This window comes from Miscanthus floridulus, chromosome 6, assembly GCF_019320115.1.
Source record: "Miscanthus floridulus cultivar M001 chromosome 6, ASM1932011v1, whole genome shotgun sequence".
Classification (NCBI taxonomy): Eukaryota; Viridiplantae; Streptophyta; class Magnoliopsida; order Poales; family Poaceae; genus Miscanthus; species Miscanthus floridulus.
The window spans coordinates 3164709-3178357 of record NC_089585.1 but is presented as its reverse complement, the minus strand read 5'-3'; the positions used below and the strand labels follow the sequence as shown (position 1 = coordinate 3178357).

General features: G+C 46.8%; 1 protein-coding gene across 1 annotated transcript; it reads left to right on the top strand.

Moving 5' to 3' along the window:
- The first annotated feature begins 243 nt into the window (after positions 1–243).
- LOC136461533 (uncharacterized) lies at positions 244–13367 on the top strand. The gene is made up of 4 exons (XM_066460804.1): positions 244–383; positions 518–968; positions 9474–11539; positions 13166–13367. Exons 1-3 carry the CDS (start codon positions 361–363, stop codon positions 11466–11468), a joined length of 2469 nt encoding a protein of 822 aa, XP_066316901.1. The 5' UTR covers positions 244–360; the 3' UTR covers positions 11469–11539; positions 13166–13367.
- Positions 13368–13649: the final 282 nt, after the last annotated feature.

Below are 13649 nucleotides of genomic sequence, written 5' to 3'. Positions count from 1 at the left end.
CGTCACCCGCCACTCGCAAGATAAAAAAAACACCCACTGGCCGCTGTCCATCACAGGTCGCTGTCCACCACCGTAGTAAATGGAGCGGTGGGTCCCCCGGCCAGCTCCAGGGGAAAAAAATATTAGCAAAAGGAGCGGGAAGCTGTAAATAAATCCGAAGCGAGGGGATCGAAAATTTTCTACCTCAAATTTCTTTATTCCGCTTGGAAACTGCTGCCCCCTTTAATATACAGTCATCGCTGCCCCCTTCAGCTTTATCTTCCCTTCCGCTTCCAGTCTCTCTCTCTCCTCGCCCAAGTGGCCAAAAACCCAGCCTCGGCTCCTCGCTCCCCGCAGATTCGCGTCATCAGCGCCGCGGCGATGGCGGGCGGCTTCTCCATCAGGTACGCTCGCGTGGAGCCGCCGGCGACCGCGCAGTTTCTCGGTCCCGGTCGCCTCCTCTCTCTCTCTCTCTCTCTCTCTCTCTCTCTCTCTTAATTTTTATTTTCCTGATCTGCTTTCTGTGACGCTTGTGAAGGGGGTACGCGGAGAGCTTGCGGCGCACGGGGGCGGCGGAGCTCGGCCCGTTTAGTTCGGCCACCAAGGAACTGGCGCCCTTGGAGGTGCGCGCCTTCCGGTGGTGGGAGGACGAGCTCGCTTCCATCAAGGCGGCGGAGGCGGAGAAGGAAGCGGTGGCGGGGTTGGATGAGGAGGAGGAAGAGGAGGCGTCGGGGAACGGCCGGGCGCCGAAGAAGCGCTCCATCACGGACCTCTTCGCGGAGGCGCCGGCCGTGGGCGCCGGCAGCGGACCCAACGCTGTCGTGGACGAGGAGGAGGTTCTTCGCTCCATCGTCCGCCGGAGCAAGGAGCTGCGGAGGAAGCGGCGTCTGGAGCAAGTTGCGTCGGCGGCGGCGGCGGCGGCGGCGGACGAGCCGGAGACGTCGGCGGCAGGCGAACGGCGTGCGGCCGAGGGGAATTTCCCCCGAAAGGTGCGTGGTCCAGCCCAGCCCGACCCAACCCGACCCACCCCGTGCCTGCAGCATCATGATATGGTCTTCGTCTTGTTCCAATGTTTTTATTCTCTCTTGCCTTTTTACAGCAAATTATTTTCTGTTGATCGATCTGTGCCTTGCGCGTCACCGTGGTTCAGATTTGGGTGCGCTCGTTAGCATCGGAATCGTTTGATGTTTACATTAATTCCTAGCTATCTATCTCTATCGCATCCGTGTATGATATGGCCCATATCTCGCTGTTACTCCTTCCAGTATTGAAAGTGCCTGATTTGGTTGGTATTTGAGAATGAATGCTTTAGGAGGGACCGGATTAGTCGTTGCTTTATATGACGACGCGGTGGGATATTTTATGTATATGGATGGATTATTTTGTGCGCCGAGCTGATTGGCGAATCGAAATCTGTGGGCATTAACGCTAGCTATAGTTAGTTCGTGCACACAACTCATGAGTCTCGGTCCTTTGGTTGATGATTTGCTGGTCAAAGCGGTGGCGTGGTACGCGCACCTCTCGTTTTGCTAAGCCTTAAAAGTTTGTTGCGTGGTTGTGTTGTCTTTCCTGCTGAGCATGATTACTGCCTTGCTAAGCGCATGGCTGTTTCATGCGTGACCAGTGTTATTTCATGCTGAATTTGTCGTTTCCGAGCGATCGACACGGGTGTCACGCAGGTTCAGCACATTGATTATAACGATATCTACAAGCCAAGAGATTTTGTTCATGGATGCTTAGCAATGATTTATTAGTTTGTGTGGTGTTTTACATGTACGTTAGCGCTAAACTAGTGCTTGCTCGCGACATGTACAGCCGTACTATAGTACACCATCTTACAAATGGTGTGTTCGCATAACCTTTCTCACACAATATATATATATATATATATATGCACGGTAGGCTAGCTCCTGCATGTGCGGTGCTTACTGCTTGGTGTCCGGCCGGCCGGCACATTTCTGCTGGGGTTGGACCCATACACACGGGACCTTTATCATAGCAAGTAGTGGACGTGATGCAGGCATTTACTAGTAGATCGAGATCTTCTGCACTATTATTCTCTCTTTGCTGTGCAAGGGACTTCATCATTGCTTGGGTGATGTTCATCACTTGTTCCGGTTCAAGGAAAAAAAATGATAACGCATGCATGCGTGTATATAACTGGTCTGGAAATGTCTGGCCTCCAATACCAAACATGGGAACAGTCTTTAGGCGATGATGAAGTTTTGGAATATATATGCAGCTTTCACCGTATGCATGATATGATGATCTGCTGTCCCTTTGTACTCTTTGTAGATAAACTAATGCACTACACTAGGTAATTAATTAGTTGACAACTGGATACAGTATGGTATATTATTGATTTCTCCGTGCATGCAATACAATAGTTTAATACATGTTAATGGTGAATGTTGTTACCAGTTCATTTGCCAAAGTTTCTCTAGCAGCTATAGGAGCTATAGGATATATCTTGCTGGTGTTGATTTATTTAATACTTTTTATTCAATTTCTAGGCTTGGCTGGTAGCCTGAAATTAAGAACTAACTGAACCATCATAAATGTTTGTACAAAATTTATGTAGCAATTAAAGTTGGGTGGGATAACAGATAAACGAAGCATAGAAAAGGAAGGTATATATCGTTAAGGAAAGTTCTTAATTCTATTCTTACATTCTCTTTTGTCCTTAATTAATTTTGTACCGCATGCTTAGCGCGTGAACCTAACATTGCATAACTTTCTATACTGATTTATGCTTACTTTACTCAACAAATATAGCATTGTAAATGTGTGTATTCTCGAGGTGCTTATATTTTCCTTAGTTGTATTACTGATTGATGGTTATATGCTACCCTACTAGCTAGATGATTTAGTTTGACTTGTAAAAACTGTCATTTGCACCCTAAATGGTCCATCCTCATGCCGATCTAACTACATTTATCATCATTTTCTTATTGGAGATGCCCACCTCCAATCCAACAAACCTCCATTAGTTCATCTCACTTGGCCCATCATTATACAAGTTTGTGTTGGCCCAACAAGCAACTACAAAGCACACAACCACCTATGAGGCTATGACTACACTATTAACTTCCCAATCAACGCCGGCATATCTCATGAATGGTTAGGTAGACACGCCTGGCTTTGACGTGAACAAGCATTTTGCAAGCAAGGCCTTGGCATGACAAGAATCATCGGCACGGCGTATCTCACACAACATCGTTGGCACAGAACACAACAAGAGCACGTCTCGCTGCCATTGGCATGACATGTGGTGGTTTGTGTCTTTGTGATGTTGAAACCAAATTACAATTGAACTTTGTGGTTAGTTCTTAGTTCCTGAAAACTAAAATTCCACCACCGAAGAAACCGAACAGATAAAAAGGAAAAATACTAAATCCCCAACGTGTGTGGAGGTAGTATCAGTGCACCACTTGAGAGCACCACTCTAGATGTGCTTGTATTCCTCTATTTTTTATGAAGAATTGATAGAATTAAGGTGGAGGGTTGTGCAATATTGTACAATTGATGCAAGAATGTCATTGTCACCAACACATCTTGTAGTGATCACGATCACAATTTATACAAATCATTGAATATAGGGAGGGGCAAACTATACAGTAGGTGGCTGAAATTAGACAAGGTTTTGATCAAAGATTATATCTTTAGCCTTTGTGCAAGCATACAACAAAACTTGTGACGCTATCGTGACTCACCCCATCTTCCCATCGTAGAGGTACTCTTGTCATTAGATTCATGGACATTGTACTACCTTGCTAATCTAGTGGTGCCAAGTATCATCCCCTTTGCCCCCATCTCAATTGGCGTCATCCACTACCTCCGCCAACGCCTTGCCACATTGCGACATCGCTACCCACTGCTTGTCTATCTTTCGATCTTACCGTCGTTGGCTGTCTCTAAGCTTGTCTAACACACATTGCCTTAAAAAAACCCTACCCAAAAGGCTAAGTTCAATGTTGACCACTAAAATGATCATTGGTTAAAATAATTGCATATATCACTCCCTTTCTCAATAGAAAATGTGTAAGTCATACACTTTAAGTTTTAAAACTTATCTCACTTTAAGGTCCCTAAACTCTTAATACGCGTATTTGCCCTCCCCCCCACTCCGATGTTTCTTCACGCATGCATCATGCAATTAGCGTTGTTAAACTATTGCTAACTCACCTCATGGTTTTGGACCTCAACACATTTAAAAAGTTTAAGGACATGGATGTAGTGAGTTTAGTGACCTAGATAACACCATGGGATAAGTTCAAGGATCGCTAGTATATTGAACTTGATAACAATTATAAGTTCAAGGTGCGTCTATTTTTGTGTAGATATATTTACGGTTTCCTTAGTTATTGGAGGTCAAACCAACACATCCTTATTGAAGTGACATGCAATGGATGTATTGATAGTGAAATAGTGTTGTAAAGTATCTTTTTCGGAAGTTCTCATCTTAGCATGTACCCTATGTTCCTCTAGAACAAGACAAACACTTTCAAGCCATTATGTTTGCCAAACTCTACATGTAGTTATCCCTACTAATCACTAGAGTTGCTTACCATGTCTTCCTCTACCTATAAAATGAACATTCTTAATATGTTGCATATTCGAAAGGTCTTGGATGAGATAATGGTATAGATGGAGAAGCAAGAAGCAAGAAGTTGATACACTTGTTCTAAGGAAAGAAGATTTTATAGCCACCCTATCCATGTTGCGATCCAAAGCCATGCTATGTCTAGTACAAAGCAAGGCATGTCTCTACAACCAGAGTTGTATTGGCCCCAGGATCTCTGGCACGGGTGAGCCGACCGCTCACCGTTTTTGTCGACCACACACTATAGCTAGAGGTAGAAGAAGGGAGGGAGAAGGAGAACAGAGCGCGTGCACACACAGCACAAGCACCAGTGTTGACCGGAGCTCTGCAGAGGAGTTGACAAAACTTAACTCGCTCACTTTACTGAGTTGCAGTGAGAAGCTATAAATATAACTCTACCCATCTAATCCAATTACACAGACATGTCAGGCTGCTATGCTGCTATAGTGATTAGATATGATAGCCGGGCTGACTTTGGCGCCTGCCTCTGCTGTGGCTATAGTGCGGCAGGGGAGCCTTTCGCGCCTGCCCCTGCAGTGGCTATAGTGCAGCAGCAGGAGAGCCCTTTCGGGGCCTGCCCCTGCCACGCGTATAGAGGAGAGCAGCAGATTACTTAACAATTCTTCTCCTAATCCTGCTGCTAACCCTAGAACCTCCACCATACCGATCATCTTCTTTAGCCCTATGAACCGAAGACGGCCGAGCGGCTTGGTGAGGACGTCCGCGAGTTGCCGACCAAATTCGATGAGCTCGATGAGGATCTGCCCTCCATCGACACAGTCCCTGAGGAAGTAGAACTTGACGTCGATGTGCCTGCTCCGGTCGTGGAGAACCAGATTCTTCGCGAGGGCGATGGTGGCCTAGTTGTCCACCATCAGTGCTGGTGGGTGAGCTTCCACACCGCTCAGTTCGCCCAGCAACCGGCGCAGCCACACAGCTTGGCACGCCGCTGTGGCCGCCGCCACGTAATCTGCTTGCACGTGGACAGTGCCACCACCTTCTGTTTCAGCGACAGCCATGAGATTGGAGCCGACCCGAGGAAGACGAGCACGCCAGAGGTGCTCCGCCATCTGTCGATGTCCCCTGCCATGTCTGCATCGCTGAACACAGTGAGCTGCAGCCTACTTCCACCGGTCTTGGGGAAGGCGATCACCTGATCCACCGTCCTATTGACGTAGTGCAGTAGCCGCTTCACCGCAACCCAGTGATCCTCTTGGGGATCCTCCATGAAGCGGCTGACGTAGCCCACGACAAACGTAATGTCCGGCCTCGTGTGGACTAGGTAGCGTAGACTGCCGACTATGCTCCGGTAGAGTGTTGCATCTACCTTCGTCGTGGTACTGGCCTTCGTTAGCTTCAGCTACACTTCATCGGAGTCATGCACGGCTTGCACTCAGCAATGCCGCTCCACTCCAACAGCTTCGAGGCGTGCGCGCTCTGACCGAGCGTGAGCGCCTTCTTCACCTGTCTCACCTCGATGCCGAGGTAGTAGGAGAGCGTCGCGATCGCTCATTCAAAAACGAGCCCCTATCTCGCGCTTGAAGCTGTCGATGTCCTCCGCACGCGCGTCGGTGACGATCAAGTCGTCCACATACACGCCGATGATGAACTCCTCCTTCCCCCGTCGCCGCGTGTAGAGCATGTGCTCAGTTGCGCACCGCGTGAACCCAAGCTCGCCAACGTGGCGTCAAGCTTGGCGTTCCACGCTCGCGGGGCCTACCGCAGCTCGTAGAGCGTCTTATGCAGTTGGAGCACCCTATGCTCCGTTCCCTTGACGGCGAAACCCGAAGGTTGCCTGACGAAGACCGTCTCCGCCAGCTCGCCGTTGAGGAAGGGCTATTTTATGTCCAGGTGATGGACGCGCCTGTCCTTCGCTGCTGCCAAAGCCAGCAGCAGTCAGATAGACTCTATGCGTGCTACTGGCGCAAAGACTTCCTCGAAGTCGATGCCCTCGCGCTGGACAAAGCCTCGGGCGATGAGGCACGCCTTGTGCTTGACAATAGTGTCGCGCTCGTCCCGCTTGACCTTGAACACCCACTTCAGGCCGATCGGACGGCATCCTGGAGGTGGATCGACGAGCTCCTAAGTCTCATTTTCCTCGATCGCCTTCATCTCCTCCAGCATCGCCCGTCGCCAATTTGCATCGCGCTCGGCCAGCGCGAACATGGGTGGTTCCTCTGTACTGACGAAAAGCAGCTCTGGGTCATTGAGCATCTGACCCGCCAGGCCTGAGGACCCTGTGCCGCCGTCCAGCCTACGGAACCGTACCTCCTCTCTGTCGTGGTAGGCATCCACGAACTCAGTAATGTCGCTTGGAGGTGAGGCGAACTCGATCGACGTCGATGGAGTCCCCTGTTCCGCCAGAGTGGTCGTCACAGCACCTAGAGTGCTCGGCACCTCGGCTATAGTGCTCGGCACTACTCCTAGACCGCTCGTCACCACTCCTCCCAGAGTGCTCTGCACCAGTCTTGGAGTGGTCGGCAGCATTGCAAGACCTCTCGACTCCGTTACGGGAGCGTTCGGTACCCATCCAGGAGTGGTCAGCACCACTGCAGGACCGCTCGGCACCACTCCTAGAGTGCTCGGCACCCCTCCCGGAGTGCTCGGCACCACCCCAGGAGTGCTCGGCTCTGTTGCTGGAGTGGCTAGCATCTCCTCTCCAGCGTCTCCACCACCGTGGATGACCAAGTGTTCAACGACGAATGTGCTGGTGAAGCCGTCAGCTTCCCTTCATGCCCAGACTATCCCAGTCCCAGGCCGCCTTCTCGTCGAACACCACGTCGCGCGAGACAACCACCTTGCCTCCGCGTGGGTCGTAGAGCCGGTACGCCTTGTTACCTTCCTCGTAGCCCAGGAGCAACATCGGTGTGCTCCTGTCCTCCAGCTTGGTGAGGACCGGCTTCGTCTTCCTGACGTAGTCGATGCAGCCGAATGTCCGGAGGAAGGACATGCTTGGCTTGCAACCATACTAAGCTTCGAACGGCGTCTTGTCCTTCAGGGCCTTGGTGGGCGCGCAGTTGAGGATGAACATCGCCGTGGTCACCGTCTCACCCCAGAACCTTGCCGACATGCTCTTGGCCTTTATCATGGATCGAGCCATGCCAACCACCGTCTGGAGACCGCCTCTTCTTCGTCGATGGTGACGTCGTGGCTCCTCAGCTTGCTGATGAGCGACTGCAAGCAGAGGGAGAAGTCCTCCACCGACTCACCATCCTTGAACTTGAGGGTGTCGTACTCCTGCTTCAGCAGCTGGGCCGTTGCCTTCTTTGCGCGGTCAGAGCTGACGCGCATCGCTGCAGTGGCCTCCCACGCCTCCTTAGCAGAGTTCTTCGCCCCCAACGGCTCCTTGTACTCTGCTGGCACAACAGCGAGGATAGCCTCCAACGCTGACATGTCGTCTTCTTCGTTGTCGGTGCCCTTGTCAAAAGCATTTCAGAGTCGTCGGGCTCTGAGCTTGACCTTCATGGTCACCGCCCACTCACCATAGTTGGTGCGAGTCAGCGTTGGCCAACTGGTGCCGCTGACCTCCCGCACCGTGAGCACGACGACCTCCTGTCGTGGCTGGGCAACCACAGCAGCGCCGCTGCTTTCACCCATCTCCAAACCGTCCGTCATCGCCAGCGGTTAGTCCGGCGATAGCGCTTGTACGGCTCTGATACCACTTGTTGGCCCTAGGATCTCCGGCACGGGTGAGCCAACCGTTCACCGTCGTTGCCGACCACACACTATGGCTAAAGGTAGAAGAAGGGAGGGAGAACAAAGCGCACACACACAGCACAAGCACCAGCGTTGGCCGGAGCTCTGCAGAGGAGATGGCAAAACTGAACTCGCTCTCTTTACTGAGTTGCAGTAAGAAGCTACAGTGCAGCAGTAGGTTCACCCGCGCAGAGGAGATGGCAAAACTGAACTCTCCCTAAATAAACTACATTGTATTCCATTCTAGTTCATTTTAGTAAGTTTTGGGTCTACCCAATGACCCAAACATGTGGCACTTGTAGCTTTTGCAGCTAACCACCAACATTGTCATGCTAGTCAATGCGCTCTTATCACTGTGGTTAACAGTGATTGATGTGTCTATATCGAGTACTGGCAAATATTCAATACCATGTTGAGTTCTGAAATTTCTCTTGACATGTGTTAGAGAGTTCTTATAGCAAGTGTGTTAGACCCTTGATACACATCCATCATGCTTCCAATATCTGTATGTATTAGGTAGTGTTGGTCCACCATGATTCTTGGGTTATATTTTTCATAAAGTTGTGATGACATAAAAGATATTTATCCTATTGATGAACTCTCAATAGATAATAACAAAAAATATACCAAGTTTGTGAATGTTGCAAGTTTGTATTTTAATGGTGCTTTTGTGCTTAGTTCCAAAATCATACATTATTAAAGAAGTAAATTAGGTTGTGTTACATGTTTTAGTTTGTAGAGTATTATTCCCTCCATTTCACAATGTGTTCGATCCATCTAAATGGCAGTTATATCTGATAGTATCAAATGTGTTCTCGTTACATAGATGAACACTATAGTTATCTAGTAAGAACATGGACAATCCAATTCTATAAAAGGGTGCTTAAATACTGTGCCTCCTAGGTATGCGGCTGGATAAACATTTGTGAAATAGAGGTAGTATTTTCAGTTAGTTTTAAATAATTGTGATCTTGAATTGATTCGTCCTTCTATAATGAACCAACTTTTCCCTTCTTTTTTTTTTTGAGGAAACAGGAGGGGGCACATCCCCACTGAAAATTAATGAACCAACTTTTCTGGTTCATCAGGCAATCTATAAGCATTTTCAGTTGTTATGTCTGTTCCCCATCTGTTTCATGTTTCACTTGCAATTATATGTAGCTCTTGTCAACATTCAATGTTGTTCATTCTGCAGAAATCAGTTGACAAACCAAGTTTGGGAGATGAGTTGGATACTTCTTGTCCATCAAAGGAACATGAGAATGATGATCTCGGTACAGAGAAGGAAATGATCCCAGATCTTAAGAGAAGGAAGCATGGAAGACTCAGTAATAGCTTACAGAAGAAGAAGGCTGAGAGGCTAAAGTACCTCGAGAGTCGAAAGGCTGCCAAGGTTGGAAAACAGCGAGATATTAAAAAAGTGCTCCCTTTGCACAGCATTCTGAAGAAGTACACAAAGCATACGTCTGTTAAAATGGTTAAGGAAAAACATGGGAGTTCAAAAGGCCCTGGAGTCATACAACTCTGCCGGAAATCAGTCAAGCGTGTCAAATTCTCAGAAATGGATGATGCCAAGAAGCAATGTTCCAAAAGACCACCACTGGAAAGCATCTGCGAGCTTCTCTCTGCTATTAGTTCTTCTTCTTCTTCATCTCTAGAGATGTCAAGTGAAGAGGAACATGTTATTGCAGAAAGTAGTAGTTCTCGCATGCCAAGGAAAGCCTTCACTATGGCTAAGGAAGCCAATGAGAATACAAATCATGATAACCAATATGAGCTTAGCAGTACTGGACTGTCCACTTGTTTGCTTGATCTGAATCAAGCTCTTCCAGAACCTGCGGACTTAAACAATCCGTATGTTCCAAGTTCAGACGTTTCATATCTTGAGCACACAGAGGTAGGAACTTGGCATGTGGGTCAACAACTTACTGATAATGGAAGGACAAACGATAAAGAATCGTCCTTCGATCTGCATGGACAGGAACAACCACGACATGCTACTGAGTTGGACACCAGATCAAAAGGCAAGTCCCCTTGTACTCTGCCAAACCATTTCCAGGATTCAGTTCATCTGCAACAAAATTGGTGCTCCATGACTTTGCATCGTGGTGTCTCTCAGCTCTCAACTGGAGGCGAGCCTTCTTCCTTTCAATTTCAAGGATCCAATCTATCACGCAGTGAGAAACGAAATTTTCATTCAGAAATGAACGTGCAACAAGAGTCCAGTCCTCCTGCTGGACAAACCTTGCGCTTGATGGGTCATGATCTTACAGTATCCAATACTAGAGTTGACTATTTATCTGACGCAGCACAGAATCATACAAATCCTACTGCAGACCATCTTACCACAAAGGTGGTGTTGGAATTGCCACGACAAGGTCAGCCTTTCCTATCATTACAAACTCAGAGTATTCCCAGTGTTTCAGCAAGCTCTGCAAATGCTGTACCTCATGTTTCGGCAAGTTCTGCAAGCGCTGTAGCTCATGTTTTAGCAAGTTCTGCAAGCACAGCTCAGGCACATTTTGGATACAGAACACCACATAATGTCAGCCACCCTTTGCTCACTGCCAATGTGCTCTCTGGTGATCCATCAGTATATGAAGACAGGTGCAAGGACTTTACAAACTTGCAATCGCATCGAAATTCTCTGTTGGGATATCCACCTCTTTCCAATCATGGCAATGCTGCATTTCTTCAGAATTCACCACCTTGGTGTTTTTACTCTGATCATTCCACTAGGACAGATTCACCCTCAGCGCCATTTATACCAACAATGATGCAGCATGTGGCAACATCTTCAGATTACAGTGCCAATCTGCCTCATCAGTCATATGGTGTGTACTCTGCAAGCTCAACAGTTCAACCTCGTAACTCTGCAAATTTTACATGCCCAAACCAGATAGTACAAGGAGTTGACAGTAGGGCTTCTGCAAACCTTCCATCCAGAATTCTAGGAACTGGAACGACAAGAGCTGCTCCTGACAGCTCTAATACTTCATCTAGCAGCCGTTTTGTTCTGAGATCAGGCCCTGTAAAGCTCAGTGCCGGGGCGAAGCATATCCTGATACCAAATGAGAATACAGAGGACGACAATTCTGCACCAATGTACTCTTGTGTGTCCTTTGGCAGCAGTAGTGCAAATGTTTCGGCAGCTCATCAGAATAAAGGGGCAGGTTCCCGTAGGTTCTAGTCCAAAAGCTGGATTATCTTGCTCGTCCTTTTTCTGGACAGCTGCTAATCAAGAGGCTACATATTTTGAAGGTATGGCTATTCACTATTTATTCTGTTGTTTAGGATCTGTTTGGATCTACTAAGGATTATAAGAATCCAAATAGTAGGATTCAAGGACATAGTGGATTGCTGAAATTTGGGTGGTATCTAGTTGTTATCCACGCTAGAATGAGGGATGTTTGGATCTTATTCTTATATTTGTAGCTGGTTCTTATAATCTATAGTAGATCCAAATGCACCCTTAGTTGTTGTGTTATCTTTTTACAACATTGCAGTTGCTTCACTGCAGTAACTTTCAGCAAATGGTTGGATTCATTTAGTTGTAAATATATGTTTTTTCCCCTCGCTTTATACTATGAAGTGGCGTACTGTTTACTGAAAATCAGACTCTAGATTTGACGGCTTTGCATACCTTTTTGCAAATATATATATATATATATATATATATATATATAAAGGAATTGTGGGCCGAAGTACGTGGATCTGTAACTTTTTAAAACTATTTCTTCAATTACTTCCTCAAAAAAAAAATCTTCAATTTCCTGCTGTGTGCGATGCTGTTCTTGACGTTTTTAAATAAAAAAAATATGTAACGAAAGTTGTAACAGCTGGAGAAGCTTTAAAGTGTCTAAAAATCTCCAGAATAGGCACAATTTCTTATAAGTTGTCCACTGTGGAAAAAATATATTCTTTTTTGTTGACCAAAGTGCAAAAGAATGCTACTACTTGATACTAAAGCAAGGCCATCTTCCATCTGTATATACACGTATATATACCTAATTTCAAATTGTGTCGCTCATGTACAAGGCTCTATCTCTTCGGCCCAGTATCCATCTTTTTTTTTTATTGCACTCAGTATCCATCTTTGACTGTGACTACAAATGGTAGGTACTCCTAGTCTCTAGTCAGAGTTGTTGCCCCTCCCACGGTCACGGGCGTGACCAATCGTTGGAATCTGTCGGTAGCTGGCTTGCTGCTGCATCGGCATCCGTACCTCTGCTGTTGGCTGCACGTTTCAGCGTCAGCTTTGCTTCTGCTCGCACATCTGAGAGAGAGAAGAGAGAAGAGAGAGAGAGAGGGGAGAGAGAGGGGGACTCTGCATCCCTCTGTATCTGCTTTTGTGCTGTCACTGTAGATTGGTCAGGTTACTAAAAACCACACCATTCACACCCTTCAGCCCTGATATTCGATTTCAGATCGTGGTTCAGTGCTATGCAAATAATACCGAGGCCTCGTTTAGATTGGGGTTAGGATTTAGTATTTGACACTGTAGCACTTTTGTTTGTATTTGACAATTATTGTCCAATCATGGCCTAACTAGGCTCAAAAAATTCGTCTCGTAATTTACAATCAAATTGTGTAATTAGTTATTTTTTTTATCTACATTTAATACTTGTCCAAAGAATTGATGTGATGAAGAGAGAGCGAAAAAACTTACAATCTAAACAAGGCCTGATGCCAAGATTTGGCCATGAACCAAACCACTGTAATTCTGTAAATCGCTGACGAGCCTAAAAGAAGCCACTTTTATCAAAATTTCTTTCTCCTTTGCTTTCATGTGAAGCCTAAAAATTATATTTTATTTTAGGTTCTTCCATAATCAGTGTGCTTTATGCAGACTGGCTAACATCTTTTCCTGACCACTGTCTTATGAAGGAATTGAAGCTGATGAAGGAATTGAAGCTAATGGCCTAGGCAATTGATGACGGATTGACGATGGTGATGTGAAGATACAATGCGCAGTTCGGAGGATACCTGAGCCCGTCTTAAAGGAGGGTACTTGGTTTTGATTTGTGGCCTGGGAGACTTGACACAGATCCTTTTTAGTTCTGCAGTTTAAAATAATTTTTTTTTTAAACGACTAGTGCGCTCAGGTTGTGCAGCATGTGAACTTGTAGGCCACACCCGGAGTGTCTATCTAAGCTACCGGTAACGAGGTAGAATGTTAATGCGACTCGAAAGCTGGTTGGTTGTACAGCTTGTTGTGCAATTGAGTTTCTCATTCCATTTGAGCCAGCTAGCTAGAGCATGTTCAACAGTCTTCCAATAATCTATCCCCATTATATAGGTATTGGGTAGATTAATAATATTTTTGTGTATATTGAGAGAGTTGCTACAACAACTCCTTAATATATCTCCC